Genomic DNA, 16,063 nt, shown 5'->3' with positions numbered 1-16,063 from the left:
AAACGTTTGAATCACTTCATTAATTCCCTTGGAAAAACTTCTTTGCATTTTTGTTGTAATTACATTAAACTACTAAGTTAACTTGCAGAGAGCTGCATTTTTATCTCATTGACTCTTAATCCAAGTTTATGGAATGAATCTGTTTAATTCAAGTCTTCTGACTCTCTCTAAAATTTTAGAGTCAAGTCCCCTCTATTAGTTACATAAGCATCCATCTATAAGTAACAGAAAATCTAACTAGAGTAGATTAATCAAAAGCTGCCACAAAGGTTACATTAGCTTCAATATAAGTTAAGAAGTTTTCTCTATTTTTCTATTTTCAGAAATGACTTTTATACGAGAGACTTAATGACTTGCATAAAAGAGAAATTTCTGTTCCCTAGAAGTTTATTATTACTCAGCTATAAAACCATCTGTGCCTTTGTGGAGGAAGATTTTAAAAACCTTTTATAAAGCCATTACTCTTTTCAAGTTTTTAAGTTTTTCTTGGGCCAGTTTTGGTATTTTGCATTTCTCAAGAAGTTATATATTTCCTCTAAGCATTCATATTTTCTAACATTTTTATAATCTACTTTTTAAATACTGAAGTCTTTACTATCTATAATTATTCTTGTTTCTTTCTCTATTTGAATATTTTTTCTTATTTTCCAGAATTTTTGTCTGTCTTTCTAACCTTTTTTAAGTTAAAAAATACTTATTTCCTAGTAGTATCTTAATCTTTTCCTCCTTTCCTATTTTAGTATTGATCAGTTGCACTTAGTACATTTATTTTTGATAATTCTTACATTCTGATAAAAAAATTTAAGGCTATACTTTTTCTAAATATTGACTTTAGCTACATTTTACATTTTTTTTACATTTAGAATGTCATTATTTACATTTAGAATGCCCTTTAGAAATAATTTCTCTTGGGATTTCCTCTTTAATACAAGAATGACTTAATGATATATTTTAATTTCCAGACATATGTAGCTTTATGTTGTTATCCTTTTGTTACAAGATTCTAATTTTATCACATTCTGGTCAGGAAACATATTCCATATGACAGCTATTTAGAATTTTCAAGAATTCTTTTGTAGCTTAATTCATAAATAATTTTGATTAAATAGTACTCATGCATGCAAAAAGCACACATATTTTGTGCTGGGGTATGAAATTTACATAGTTTTCATTTATGTAAATATGATTAATAATAGAAATACACATTTCTTCTCTCTAGCATTGGCTTATATTTTGTTTGATCTCCTAATTCTGAAAAGCATATGTTAAAATTACAAACTACAGTTGTTGTTTTTCCTTCCTATAATTCTGTCAGTTGTGGTTTTACATATTTTAAATCTTTGATATCAACTGCATATATGTTTGGGATTGTTACAACTTTGTGATTTATTGAAACATCTGTCTTGTCCCTTATGATGCATTTTACCCCAAATTTTATTTTATCTGATAGTAAAACTTTGACACTGCCTTTCTCTTGCATCATGTTTACTTCACAACATCTATTTTTTCTGTCTTTTTTTTTAGCCATTCCTATTCTTTTGTTCAAATGTGTTTCCTTTAGCAAACCTATTCTTAAATCTTACTCCTAAATACTCAGAGCCTTTGTCAGTTAATTCATGAGTTTAACCCATTTACATTTACTTTCATCACTTTATTATTAGAATTTAGAGCTGCCACCTTATTTCATATTTGCAATTTTCATGCTTTCTTATTGTTTCTTTTTTATCTTTTACCTACTTGCCATTAGATACATCAGATTTTCTTTTTTTTTAATAAATTTATTTTTTATTGGTGTTCAATTTGTCAACATACAGAATAACACCCAATGCTCATCCCGTCAAGTGCCCACCTCAGTGCCTGCCACCCAGTCACCCCACCCCCCGCCCACCTCCCCTTCCACCACCCCTAGTTCATTTCCCAGAGTTAGGAGTCTTTCATGTTCTGTCTCCCTTTCTGATATTTCCCACTTATTTTTTCTCCTTTCCCCTTTATTCCCTTTCACTATTTTTTATATTCCCCAAATGAATGCAACCATATAATTTTTGTCCTTCTCCAACTGACTTATTTCACTCAGCATAATACCCTCCAGTTCCATCCATGTCGAAGCAAATGGTGGGTATTTGTCGTTTCTAATGGCTGAGTAATATTCCATTGTATACATAAACCACATCTTCTTTGGAGGTTCCTTAAAGAGTTAAAGATACATCAGATTTTCATCTGCTGCTTAAAAGTTACACATTTTCATTCTGTTCTTTTAGAGATTACACAAGTAATTTTGACTCAGTCTTAGGTTATTTTTTCCTAGTAACATAGAATGTAGAACTCCAATAGCTATATCTACTATTTAACAAAATCATAGTCATAGCATAATTTCATTTGCCTTTCCTCCCCTCTTCAATTTTTTATACTTTGGAGTTTTAGTTAGATATATTTATAGGTGTGCCTTTTACAAAATAATTAGTTCCAACTCACCTATACTTTTTCCTAACACTAGTGGGACTTCAGTACTATCCTGATGTTCATTCACAAACATGGCGTTACCACATGGCACCAAAGTTAGTGGCCAGGATGTCTAAAGTTCAGGAGAATGGGATAGGTTGTCCCTGATTTACCTCCAGATGCAGGTTTATCCAGTTATATGTGTAACATTAAAGATTGGTTAGATTGCTCTCTCCCATTCCTGTTTAGACACTTGCCTGCTTCATATACTCTTTCTTTTCAAACACATCTGGAAACACCTGTGCTGTCTCTTAAGAATTTCATACAAGTTTTTTTATTAATTGATGAATGAGACTTTTTTTTTCCCCTTCCCCTCACCCACATTTTTGGCATCTCCAAAGTTGCATTCAGGAAAACCAGTAAATAGTTTTTGTTAGTGTATGATGTACTAAACTGACTGTTTGCCACTACCTTAATTCAGTCATTTTATCTTTATTTTTTTATTCATTCCATCATTATATTATCCTTGCAGTGTTTGATTTCTCTTATTCTAACTTATGGCAATGCATGCTTAATTTACTGTAATACTTTATTGTTTAATCATGAAAGCACTTAAAACTATGAATCTAATCTCTCTTTGTTTAGCTAAGTCTTTGGCAACATCTTTTAGTTTCAGTGTTCATTCTTCTTGTCATTTTGCAAAAAGTCTATATTTTTCATTTTTATTGTTTTTATTTTCTCTTTGATGAGGAGACGGCTTTTAATTTGTAACTTATTATTAATCTAATGTTTTGTTACATTGTGGTCAGATAATATTGTCTACAAGTTTTGATGTTCTTTTAAAGTGGTGCTTTTGTTATAGATTAATATGGGTGTTTGTGATAAAAGTGATATTATGTGTTTTCCACCTTCTGTATCTTTATCATTTTTCCTATTTAACCCAGTAAACTGAGACCCATATAGTAAAATTATACCTCATTATATTTTGTGCCTAGTAGCTTTGATTATCTATTTTAATGTTATGTTGAAAGCACATAAAATATGGCTTAACAATTCTTTATCTTCAAATATTCTTTGTTTGATGGTAATAATCTGACTTTTACTTTTGTTTGTAGTTGCTGGATAAACACACTTTTGTATACATGTGTATGTACCTACTTTTATAATGTAAATTTAATTGAAGTACTTTGTTTTATTGTACATTTTGAAAATATTATCTTGGAGTCCACTCTTAATATGAAATTTTAGCAACTTAAGTTATTGTTATAATTATTCATTATTTAATATATCTCATCTCATTTTATGCTTTATGTTTCCTTTATGTTTATTGAGTTTTGGTAAGGATTATCTTTAAGTTTCTAAAAAATATTCTCTATTCCTATAATTTTCAAAATTAAGAACACAATAATACCATTTGGATGTTCTAAAACAATATAATTTGAATGTTTTTGATACAACCTTAGTTTCTAAGACAAGATTGTTATTAAAATATAATTGTTACTTTTTTTTTTAAAGATTTTATTTACTCATGAGAGACACAGAGAGAGAGAGAGGCAGAGACACAGGCAGAGCTCCATGCAGGGAGCCTGATGCGCGGGACTCAATCCCGGGACTCGATCCTGGGACTTGATCCTAGGACCAGGATCATGCCCTGGGCTGAAGGCAGGCGCTAAACCGCTGAGCCGCCCAGGGATCCCCAACTGTCAATTGTTTTTTTAAAAGCTTATATTTTTCAGTTAGCTTTATAATAATATGTACAATAAGTCGTTATACTCTTGGCTTACTCAGTTTCAACTATTCTCTTTACACCAGAATTTCTCATTTCTCAGAGTATATCCTTAAGTAATTTATTAAGTACTCGTGGAGGTTATAGCTTTCATGGGCTTCCTTATATTGAGAATGGGAAAATTTAATTATCATGACATAGGAATGATAATTAGTTGAGTTTAATATTTTGATTCACAGCATTTTATTTCCTGACAGTGTTGCAGTGTAGGCTTCACTATTTTGAGCTAGGTGCATATTGTAAAGAAAAAGTGTAATGCCAAACTGACATTTTGATCCTTGTCTTACTTTAGCCTTGTATTTTAAATTTTTATTACAATTTCTTCAAGTAGGCCTCCGTTCATTGAGGTTTTTTCTTTTAATTTGCTTTCCTTGTTTTATGTCTGTGTTTTGGTTTGGTTTTAGTTAATATTTTCTACAGTTTCTGTTAGTTTTTCTCTCTTACTGTTTATTTTCTGGAAACACTTTGTCTTCAGTATTAATTAACTTGCTCATATTTTTTAAAATTTTTTCTGTCTGAGGTTGTCAACTGTGTCCTATCATATCAATGATTCAGTTTTCTGTAGCATTAAATACACTTTTAACTTCAATCCATTTATGCTTCTTAGCACTTCTGACATGACTTAATTCTCTTAAAACATTTTTAGTTTCCTCACTCTCCATCCATTCTTTGTGTTCCTTCACTTTCTATGCCAATAGGCCAGAGAGTTCCCTTAATGTATTTTTGCTTATGTGATACCCCATTTTCTCAGTTTACGTATTTGAGTTTTCAAGTTGATACTCTCTTTACCTTCACTTGTATATTTGGTAATGGGCTCAGTTTTGTCTTCCTCTCCTGGATTTATCTGGAATCGAGACAAAAACCTTTTTGTATAGTCAGCAGTCATCCATCTGTTAAATTATGCATCCCATTTCTAGACTCACATCAAGAGGACATATCTCTGTGCCTTGTTTCTGGTCTGGCTGCTGTTTTCTGGCATTCTATCACTAGTGCTGTTCTCTGTGCCTAGGTGAGATATTTCCAACTCTAGCACTCAGTTCTCTAAGCTAAAGGGGAAAAAAAAAGATTATTCCCTGCTCTCAAAACCCTTACTATGACCACCCCCATCTATACTCCATTTTGGGGTCTGGAGCTCGAATATGCAGGGTGCCACTATTCAGCCACCTTCCTGCATTCTCTTCCTACTCTGGTGGTTGCTTTCTTTTCTTTTCTTTTCTTTTTTATAAAGATTTTACTTATTTATTCATGAGAAACACAGAGAGGAGAGAGAGAGAGAGAGGCAGAGACAGAGGGAGAGGGAGAAGCAGGCTCCATGCAGGGAGGCCGACGTGGGACTTGATCCCGGGTCTCCAGGATCACGCCCTGGGCCGAAGGCAGTGCTAAACCGCTGAGCCACCCCGGCTGCCCTGGTGGTTGCTTTCTGAATGAAAATGGAATATTGAAAGAGTTGAAGAAGTTGGTTTAAGGACAGATCCTGGGAAAGACAGTAGAAGTTGCCGGACTTCTCGCTGGATAGACTCAGGCTCTCTAGCAGTCAGGGAGAATGGACAAACCATCTCTCTCTCTCTGGAGTGGGAAGCTTGGATGTCGGTCTTAATTCAGCTTTGTGACTCTTTCACATACTAGTAACAGATGTTTTGAGATTTAGTGTCCATTTGAAGTTGTGGTTTTTTTTTTTTTTTTTTAAATGTGATTTCACTGGAGATTTAGTGGGAAGAAGGAAGAGGCTGAATCAAAAACTACTGGTCAGGATACATTTAAACCAGTTGTCTACTGTTTCCCTTCACACTCCTCCTTGGTGGTCATGGGGATCTTAAGGGAAGAAATGGAGTCTAAAAACTGCTATTTTACTTTATTAAGTGTTAGAGAATGTATGAAAAATAATATAGAGAAAGTTGTAAATACATTAAATAATAATAAAAGTTATCTTTATGGAACTTTCCATTAACATGTAGAGAAGCTATAAAATAGTTTATCTAAAATCATTTACTTAGCAAACAGATATGTCTTTAAAAAAGAAACTATAATTACATGCTTTCATCTACATCCATTTTCATCTGCATCATTAATAACTAGTTTATGAATACCTACTTGAAGAGTGACCTTGGTAGAGTAGCTCACCCTATCCTACATGTGCTGCAATTAGTGTTACCATTCAGATTAGATTATTATACTATTCAATCACTCAACTTCAGCTAATCTTGTATAAACTATTTCCTGAGAAAAACACTTGGTAGTGTAAAGATTGGTGCCACTCAACTTCAGCTAATCTTGTATAAACTATTTCCTGAGAAAAACACTTGGTAGTGTAAAGATTGGTGCCATATGTAAAGCTTTGAACATAAATGAGAAAGGAATATGGCATAACTTCATTTTAACAGCATCTGGATACAGGCAAAAACAGTTCTGATTCCTTCTTTTGTGGCACCTGTTCTGTCATAGGTAAGAGAGATTTCAGTCAAATAATCACAAAGATAATTATAAAAATGTTGACTCCAGTGCTGAAACCACTTCATAAAGTTCTATGCAAACATCATTTATTATGTCACCATTGTAAAGTAAGAACAGAGAATGTTGCTCTTATCCAATTGTAAAATCTCTAATACTAGAGATCTCTTAAAATCTTTGCCATAAAGGTAGTATTTTGCACTTTCTAAAGAAAAATATTTTCCATTCTTGCACAGGATAGGTAGATAAATTGTAGAAGTTCAGTCTCACCATTTCTGTTTCTGCATAAGGATGTTGCTATTTCTAGTGCGGTTCTGTTTGGATTGTATTGATTCAGTGATAGGGTACATATTCTGTATTCATCTTTTTGAAAGAAATAAAATATACACAGCAGGTACACCTGCAGAATGTTATATAAGAGCTGCAATTCTCTGTAGGATGCATGTGTTTATTTGTGCTGCAGTCCCAGAGTGGACATCTTTGGCATTCACGTTAAAAAATGACAGAAGAGGGGAGATTGGTCTTATAAGTTAAGACACTGACCTGTAATCCTTAACCTTTTCTTTTTATTTATATCATCTCTTCCCAAGTAGTCTCTCCAAATCTAGATTCTCTGAAAGCGAAAATTCCAACAGGTGTTTCAGGCTCAATTGCTATTAACCAATCCTGTTAACACCCTGCCTCTACAGTCAGCCTGACCAGCCTCAGGTGCTGATGTGCGAACTCCTGGATCTGTCCTTTGGAAAGGTTATTAAACACATGGAGAGAGAACTGCTTTAGAATAAGAAAACACAACCTTTCACCAACTGTGCTTCTGTTGTCAAGACACTTCCCCTCTCTGAAAAGCAATTTTCTCTTCCTCTCTCCATGAAACGAAGGTATCTTGGTCTCATCCTGCCCATTTGCCAAAGTGGGAGATAAGGCAAGTAGGCCAAAGCCTAAGGGTCATGTGACCTGGCTATGAGAATAAAAGATAAATCAGGCCATCTAGGAGCACGTTCCCTGTGACGTTTCTCTCAGAAGGCGGTCTTTATTCCATCTCCCTACAGTAAGTGTTTTGAAGGTAGATTCTGTGTCATGTTCTTGTATCCTTGGTGACTAGCACAGCACATAGTCTCATTAAATAAATGCTAGTTGGTTAATAAGGGAGCCCTTTCACCCTAGGTTCCAGAAGTAATAACAGCAGCTGATTGAGCACCATTTCATATCTAATGTCAGGACACTTAGAGACTACCAGAAGTGATCCATGGTTTCCAGCTGGCGTAATCCTTTCTCAACTAGGAGGTCACAGTGATGTCATAAGGCTCAAAAGTTTTTGTGAGGATTAATTGAAAAATGTATCACAAAGTTGAAGAGGGCAAGAGAGGTAGGGAGAGTCGGACCTGAGATATCTTTCCACTCTGGGGCCTGCTGCCGCTAGAATCTTGAAGGAGCCATGTAACTTGTCTGAGCCCCTGTCCCCATCTGAACAGTGAGGTGGACTGTGTCTGTCCTGCTTCCCCCACAGAGACCCATTTGCAATGATAAAGGATATGATAAAAAAGACAAAGAGTCCTACAAATGTAAGGAATTTAGTGGAAAAGAACATGGACTGAAATGTACAAAACCTGGCTCTGACCTATATTAGCTCTGTAGCTGGTACTACTGAAACCGTTTCTTCCTATGTAAAATCAAAGTTCGATTAGTTTATTTTTTATGCCTTTTGTGTTAATAGAGATGAGTTTGTAGAAATTCTCTTGATGTGCATAGAGTTTTAAAATAATCCTGTGTCTATCATTTTAGGCTTTATGAATTCTAAGAAAATGTTGCACTAAAACTTTTGCCCATCTTCTGAATAATGTCTGAATTTGCAGAATTCAATGTGTTTTCCTGTATCTAAAGAATTTGGCTGTACTTAGTAACACTTCAAGCTTTTATCAGTGCCCTCACTTCACTGCTAATGAGTTCTCCTCTCTTCTGTTATCCATTTTGGTGAGATGGGAGGGTGGGATAGCTGGAGGACCAACCTGTCTGTTTCAGTTTTACCTGGGTTTGCCCCGCACATCAATGGATTAATCTAGTATAGGCATTCATAGGAATAAACATGCTCACTTGAGACAAGAATTTCTAGACTCTGTAACCATGACAACCATCTCCAGGCTCTTCATTTTGTAAATGTCACACCTGTAGTATTTGCAAGGGCCTTGGAGTTCTTCCCATCTAGCCCTCTTGTTTCTCGTATGGGAAGCAGGGGCCCAGAGAAGCAGCTTGCTGTTGGCCACAGTGACCTGAACAAAGAAAATCCAAAGTCCCAACAGGCTGCATACCATATACTTGGTAGCTGAAGGGAGTTAACCACTGAGAAATCAAATCCGGCATGTCCCCACAGTTGCAGTGTTCATCGTAAAATCTGCCCTTTTGATTTCTTGCTACTTTTCAAATAGAAGCAGAGGTGTTTATTTTATTTCAGGTGTGACATTTTGCAGTATTTAGCACTGTCGACTAAGAAGTGGAGTTGTGGTAATTATATTTGAGTTCTTCAGATCATTCTTGCTTAGTCTGGGCTAACTTTAGATGGCTTATTCTATGCTAGCCACTGTGCTAAAAGCTTTACATGGGTTATCTCATTTAATCTTTCCAATAAAGAAGGTTATGACCTGTGAGGAACTGCACTGTGCAGGTGAGCAAAATGAAGGTAATAGAGGTTCAGTGATTTTCCAACATCATGGAACTCATTCATGGGAAGCCAAAGATAAATTCAGCCTAGCTTCACACTTGGGCCATGGGAGAAAGATCAAGGAGTCCTTTTCCTTGTCAGTAACAATTCCAGATACTTGAGAATCACCTAGGCACATGGATTTGCTGGTCTTATCCTGTTCATTTGCCAAAGTGGGAGAGAAGATCTCCTTGGAAGATAACTCCTGATAGCCAGAGATGTGTGCATGTGTACGTGGATATATTTATATATATAATGTAGCATGTCTAAGATTCAAGTATTTTGCTATCTTTAGTTTATGAGTCTATATTGGTGGGGGGAGACTAGCACTGACACTAATTAGAAGGGGAAACAGTCCTCCTCTATCCTCATAGCATCTTGCATCTAGCAGCTCTTCAATAAATGCCTATCGAATTAATCCTTATTCTCTGTGGAAAATGGCAGTGGAACAAGGACCAGAAGATGTAGGTTCTGGTCATGGTTTTAACAGCAATTCACTGTTAACAACTAAGCCAGGTCAGTTTTCAGCTACGTGCCCTTGTTTTCCACATCTTCAAGGGAGTCCAGAAATGGAAGGATTGATGCTTCTACAGCAGTAGTGTGTTCACTCTCGGGCTCACAGCTGGAGTGTCCGTATACTTGGTCATTTTAGCATGTCAGGCTGGGTGCCTGGCATTGTCACATCCTGAGAGATTCATCCAGACTAGGGCACTGGGTAAGCTCAGACCTCATCAGCCAGGTACAAGGGAGTTGCCATGAGTTTGGAGCAGCGCTTGCCAGATACTCTGTTGCTCTCAGCAACTCCTAATGGTAGGTAGGTTCAGCGCTGTACCACTAGGGCTATGGCGAGAAATGGAGAGAGCCTGGACTGCCTGTTTTGGGTCTCATAAAAGAATGACAGCTGCACAGAGAGTCTTTCCTCTGTAGAGACTGTTAGAGCCTGGGAGCACCTATGAAACAATGAGGGCACAAGGAGCAAGAGCCACATTGACAAGACTGCAGGCATGTCCAGATTGGAAGTGGCAAATTAAGAGAAATGATGTGAGTGGGGCAGAATCAAATTTAAAAACAGTTTCAAGATCACCCCTCAGAACTGAGAGCAGTAGCAGTGTAGACTAAAGGGACTTAAACATAATAGGAGGACCGAGAACATCCAGGAGAGGAGCACTCCCTCCATCCTTCCCCTGTGCCCCTACTAGCTGACTGAAAACCAAGGAAATGCAGGTTACAAACCCAAGGGAGCTGAGCTTTGTGAGGGGTCATGACCTCCAAGGTGCATGTTTCTATCCTTCCACCCACTGACTCACTTTTTCTGAGAAGAAAACCTTAGACTTTTATTAGATCATAATAATAGTAGACATTTGCCATCTTCCTTGCACAATTCTGAATCCAAAATGCTCTGAAAACAGTTTGTTGAAAATAATTTTGTGGCAAACTAATTTGGTGGTAAACCTGACCAAAACAGACAGGGTGCTACTTAGAGTCTCTATTCTATACCACACTTAGTGGGAAATACGTATGTTTGATGGCAAAAATACTCCTGTATTTGATCACGGAGTGCCTCCACGGACCAAGGTGTGGGTAATAGGCAATTTATGGAAAACACATCTTGCTTCCTTTCTGAAATTGGAAGAATTCTGAATTCCAAAAACATCTGAGCCCGGAGGAGAGACTGCAACCCGTAAATTGTTTTCTGTAAATCTTGGTGCATTCCTTTATCCCTTAAGGAAATGAATGTTTCCTTTGCTCCTCTCACCCTCACGGAGAAAACGAAGTGGGGGGAGGGGAGAAGCAAAACAAATGTAATTGGTGGCTCTCGGGCTGCAGCTAAGGCTTTTGGGGGGTCAGGGTCCTCAGTAGGAGTCGACTTTTGGAGGACAGAAATCTGGATCTGTACCTTGCCTGAAATTTCAAAAAAAAAAAAAAAAAAAAATCACCGATGTCGCTGCGGCGCTGCAGCATCCAGGTCCTCCGTCCGGCAGCTGCGGGAGCTGTGCGGGAGCTGCTCGGCCTCCGGTGCGTGCGACTCGCGGGACCGTAGCGCCATCTACCCTCCAGCTTCGGGACCGGATCCTCGCACGGCCGCGGGCCCGCCTGCCTGCGGAACCGTGCGGCCCCGCGAGGCGCTCTGCTCGGAAAACAGGCCCTCGCCACCCAAACCCTAAAGGAGGGGCTGCAGAGAGGGCTAGGAAAACGTGTCTTCTTTTCGTTAGCCCCGAACAATTGAGTTCGTAACCTAATCCGTTAGGGAGCGTGGGCCAGAGACCCCGTGTTTCATTAGTGTGCACCTAGTGAGTCATTTTACACACTAGACATTTTAATTTACAACCTGCTGCATTGCAGCACTTTTCTGGGCCTTCTGCTATGTGATAAGGTATTCTTCTAGCCGCCATGGCTTCAAAAATACAGATACCCTTTCTTAGTTCAGATTGTTTTCTTTCTTTTCAATTTTCAGTTGCAAATCAAACATGCAGTTACAGAAGCAGAGATTCAAAAATTGAAGACCAAGGTAAGCACCATTAAATGGTGTTTGAATTGTACTTTTTAAACTTTGGGTACGATGAATAAATTCAACCCGAGGACTAAAGGATTTGCTCCTGCGCATTTGAAAGAGTACAAATGTGAGAGGTTCATTTCCACCGTTAGATATGTAGACAGACCTGCCAGGGAGAGCATTTACCCCTGGGGGGTAAGCACCACCATATTCCTTCAGTGAAATAGCACAGTGTTTTAAAAATACATATTTACATATCTACACATATGTGGCCAGTTCCCTCTGAGATTTCCTCAAAAATTAATTATTGTTAATGGTTCTAGCATCCGAATTATGTTTCGACCACTAATTACGCTGTTCTTATTATACAAGCTATTATGCTGCATCTCTTTCTATTTATCTTAAGTAGGTTTAATCATTTACTTATTTTTAACATATTCATCAGAAACAATGTAAAAAAAGAAACAATGTATTTTAATGTAGCACATGAATACTTTTTCATAGAAAAAATCCAATTTCTAATAATTAAATATTATGAAATTTACTATAATATGTGAATAATTGATTTTAGGTGTCAGTATGCTACTGGAAATTTTTAGACAAGTTTAGTATGCATTATTTAAATTTGTGGAAAAAAAACAGGTCTTGATAAATCAAGGGAGTATGTATTTTTAGGTTATATATGAAATAATACAAGATTCAAAAGGGCATGTTTAGTTGGTAAATTATAAGGTACTTGTATAAATTCCTACAGTTGTATCTAGTTTTATCAAATATGTAATTTCAAGGATTTAAAAATATTTTCTGAATTATTTTAAAATAATATTCTTTATTGTTTTTGTGGTCTTTTAAAAACTAAGACATAATTTCTCTCCCACCATTAATGATCTGTTTTCCTGTTCCCATTGAACACTTATTTTGGGTTTTCCATGTGTTTTAAATGGAGATAAATTAACAGGGCTATTTTGGTTAAATGGTATTCTCAGCTAATAACTCTGTAGCTCTTTAGTCAAAACATGTCTATACATCATTCATGGTGTCAGCCAAGCTCTGTGAATAATCATTTTTAAATTAGTAGTGGTTGGTAAATAAACAACTTGAATACAAAACATTGCTTAATAAAAGATGCAGTAAAAACCTAGTCCTGTTTCAAATTGCTTTTGTTTCTTAGCACAGAATGGAAGAATAGATTTTTTTAATTGTTCGTTATAACCAGGGAGAAAGATTCCCCTGTGGATTGCAAGTGCTTTAACAAAGCTAATGTGTTAGACCAAAAGCATTTAATGTAGAAAATCCTATAAATTAGTATTTTGTATTTTTCTCTTTATTATATTGGCATGTAGTATCTATAGTAGCTTACTTTACTGTGACTCTTTATATCCGTGTTCATAATAGAATTCCTAACTTTGGAATTTTTTTTTTTTTACTTTGTAATCTGTTTTGTCAATGTATTTAGTTTAAAATATACATTAAAAGATTATATATTTATTTGCTGAATGTGGTATGGTTTGGGGATGTCTTCGATTTTGAAAATTGTTAGTTTATAATGACTCTGCATCCTTTTGAACTTGAAAGGAAACATGTGAATTAGATGAAGCCCTAGTTTAAAGGTCTCTTATTGTGAATAGATGACCTTTGACTCTTCACCTAAAGGATCAGCCTTGAATTTCTGTAGAAATAAGGGGGTTGGACTAGTTTACCATCTTTTCCTAAGAGTCCCTGGAAGCAGAAACACAGGTAACTGCCTTTCTGTTTCATTGGAGGGATTTACAATAAGTCAGCAGTAATTTATATTTTTACTTACACTGTCTTTTATACTTTTATGCAAATTGAAGTTTATGAGGCTCTGGAAATTCAGAACACTGCCAGCAAAATAATGAACTACAGACTATGTTCGTGTCAATTGAAATAAAGAATGTAATCATATTATTAAAAGGGATAAAAAAACAAAGTAAAAATAACCAGCATTTATCAGAGGATGCTCAAAGAGCTGTTCCAAGCATGCTGTTGTGTTATATCACAAATCTGTCTTATTGATAATATACTTGAGTCTTAGAGAGCTCCAGTTATTTGCCCACATTTTAAAGGCCAGTGATGGCAGAGCTAGGATTCAACTCTAAACTGAATGACTCCAGATGCCCTCTGAACTATTAAGCCAGACTGTTTCTGCCCCTCTCTTCTTTCCAGTGTATCTCTCCCCCGTCACTTTTCAGTTACATCTACATCTAAGTATATGTAGGATAAAAATCTAAAAGAAGGTACATTGAAGTTCATTGGGTATAATCCAGTCAAACTCTAAAACAGTATGTCCTGCTCACAGAATTTCAAACAACATGGTGTGATGGGAAGATCATGGGAGTTGAAATCAGATCCAGGTTTTATTATTTATCAGATGTGTGACCTTGGTTGGACAAAGCATTTCACTTTTCTAGGCTTCCATTTTTTAATCTCTGAAATGCTGAAAATGAGACTTGCTCTTCTCATCTCAAGGTTCTAGATGATTAAGTATATGTGACAGTGAAACTTAATTTAAAACATGCTTTTAAAAACATAGTGGATTTTTGCTGCAGAATACCCAGATTATCCTTGCCTTGACATTTGCTTTATCCAGCTGCAAGCAGCAGAAAATGAGAAAGTGAGGTGGGAACTAGAAAAAACCCAACTCCAACAGAATATAGAAGAGAATAAAGAGAGAATGCTGAAGTTGGAGAGCTACTGGATTGAGGCTCAGACCTTATGCCACACAGTGAATGAGCATCTCAAGGAGACTCAAAGCCAGTATCAGGCCTTGGAGAAGAAATATAACAAGGCAAAGAAATTGATCAAGGATTTTCAACAAAAGTAAGCAGCTCCTAATGACTAAAGAATGGTTATGTGTGTCTAAAGAAGGCTTCTATCCAGTGATTTTGTAACAATGAACAGAATAGAAAAGATAATCTTGATTATCCCTTTTTAGCAGAGTTATAAGGCATAGACTTTAAGTTTTAGAGATCCCTTCTGTTATTTTTTCATGTGAGATTATATTCTGTTTATTTTATGATTTTTTTTGGCTGTCAGTGACCCCCTGATTTCTTTTTGATAGTTAGCAAGTCCTGGTAACTATGAAAACGCTTGAATCTCTGTCCTTTTGGAAACAACTCTGTGACTAGGAAGCATGAAGCCCAGTTGAAGTCAGCAGAATGACTGAACATACAAAGTAACAACTGGGCCCTTGATGAGACTGCTTCTGTCTCTGTACTTAGAATCAAGAACTGCAAAATTTTCCCACTTCAGATAGTGTAAATATTGATTAGCAAGACCTCCTGCCCTGCCATTTTCCCTTGCTCAGCTGTTGAGAGAATCACAAGAGCCTCAGTTGCCTGCAGTGAGAGTCCAGTGCCACACTCTGCTTTTGAATCTCATCAGCTCTTTCCAAACGAATGCTGCTTTGCTTCCCTCTGTTGGATTTTAGTGTAATTTCAGGGAGATAGTTACTGGATTTTTTCATCAGTTAGTTCTGACCAGCCAGAACAATAAAAAGTCATGCCAGGACCTCTTCTGGTCTTCCATGCCAAGCTGTAGAGACTAAGCATATGTGTAAGAGTCACAATATCTCTGTTATTTCCTATCACAGAAAGAATGTTTAATATTTAAAGAAGACTGCTTTAGATTATTTATTGTAAAAAAAAAAAGGGGAAATAACTCTTTGTGGTCATGGATTCAGTACATCACTGTTTTAACTCTTCCTGCCAAAAATGTCATACTTCATTGTATTTCATGTGATAACTTTATAGTAAATGTTGCCAAATTTGCAGGTTGTATTCCAGGCTCTCAAAATGGAGATATTTTCTCCTTCTCCCCATATTATCCTCAGGTGTGTAAGTGAAGGCTCCCTCTCAGTGTTTCTTACCTGCCAGCCCTTTGCCACATCATTCGTAGAAAGCAAGTTATAATTATCTTCTGTAAACTCTTACCATCCAGTCCCAGCAGTTTATGAAGTATGACTTTGTAAACGTGGAATTATAACTACCTGACATGTAATCATCTCCACTAAATTACCCAAGTGGGCCATTAGTTCAGTAGCTTCTCTCTAAATCTGTATGGGTACCCTAGAATCAGGAGTTACAAATGACAATCACAGTAAGCAGAGTCAAAGCATTCTTCTTTATGATCCGTTTCAATGTTTTATTTGCTTTCATTACTAGATCCCTTTTTTTCTAAC

The 16,063-nt window shown here is 36.5% G+C and overlaps 1 protein-coding gene across 23 annotated transcripts in view; it reads left to right on the top strand.

The window, feature by feature from the left end:
• The window catches only part of PPP1R9A (protein phosphatase 1 regulatory subunit 9A), a 312,092-nt gene that overhangs the window by 239,689 nt on the left and 56,340 nt on the right, over window positions 1-16,063 (top strand). For all 23 annotated transcript variants that reach the window (XM_072784098.1, XM_072784099.1, XM_072784093.1 and 20 more), the window contains 2 exons: window positions 11,824-11,877; window positions 14,474-14,703. In XM_072784098.1, coding sequence (XP_072640199.1) covers window positions 11,824-11,877; window positions 14,474-14,703 — 284 coding nt within the window. The remainder of the gene's footprint in view (window positions 1-11,823; window positions 11,878-14,473; window positions 14,704-16,063) is intronic.

The sequence above is a fragment of the Canis lupus genome, chromosome 18 (genome assembly GCF_048164855.1).
Source record: "Canis lupus baileyi chromosome 18, mCanLup2.hap1, whole genome shotgun sequence".
NCBI lineage: Eukaryota > Metazoa > Chordata > Mammalia > Carnivora > Canidae > Canis > Canis lupus.
This window is presented reverse-complemented; position numbering and strand designations above follow the sequence as displayed.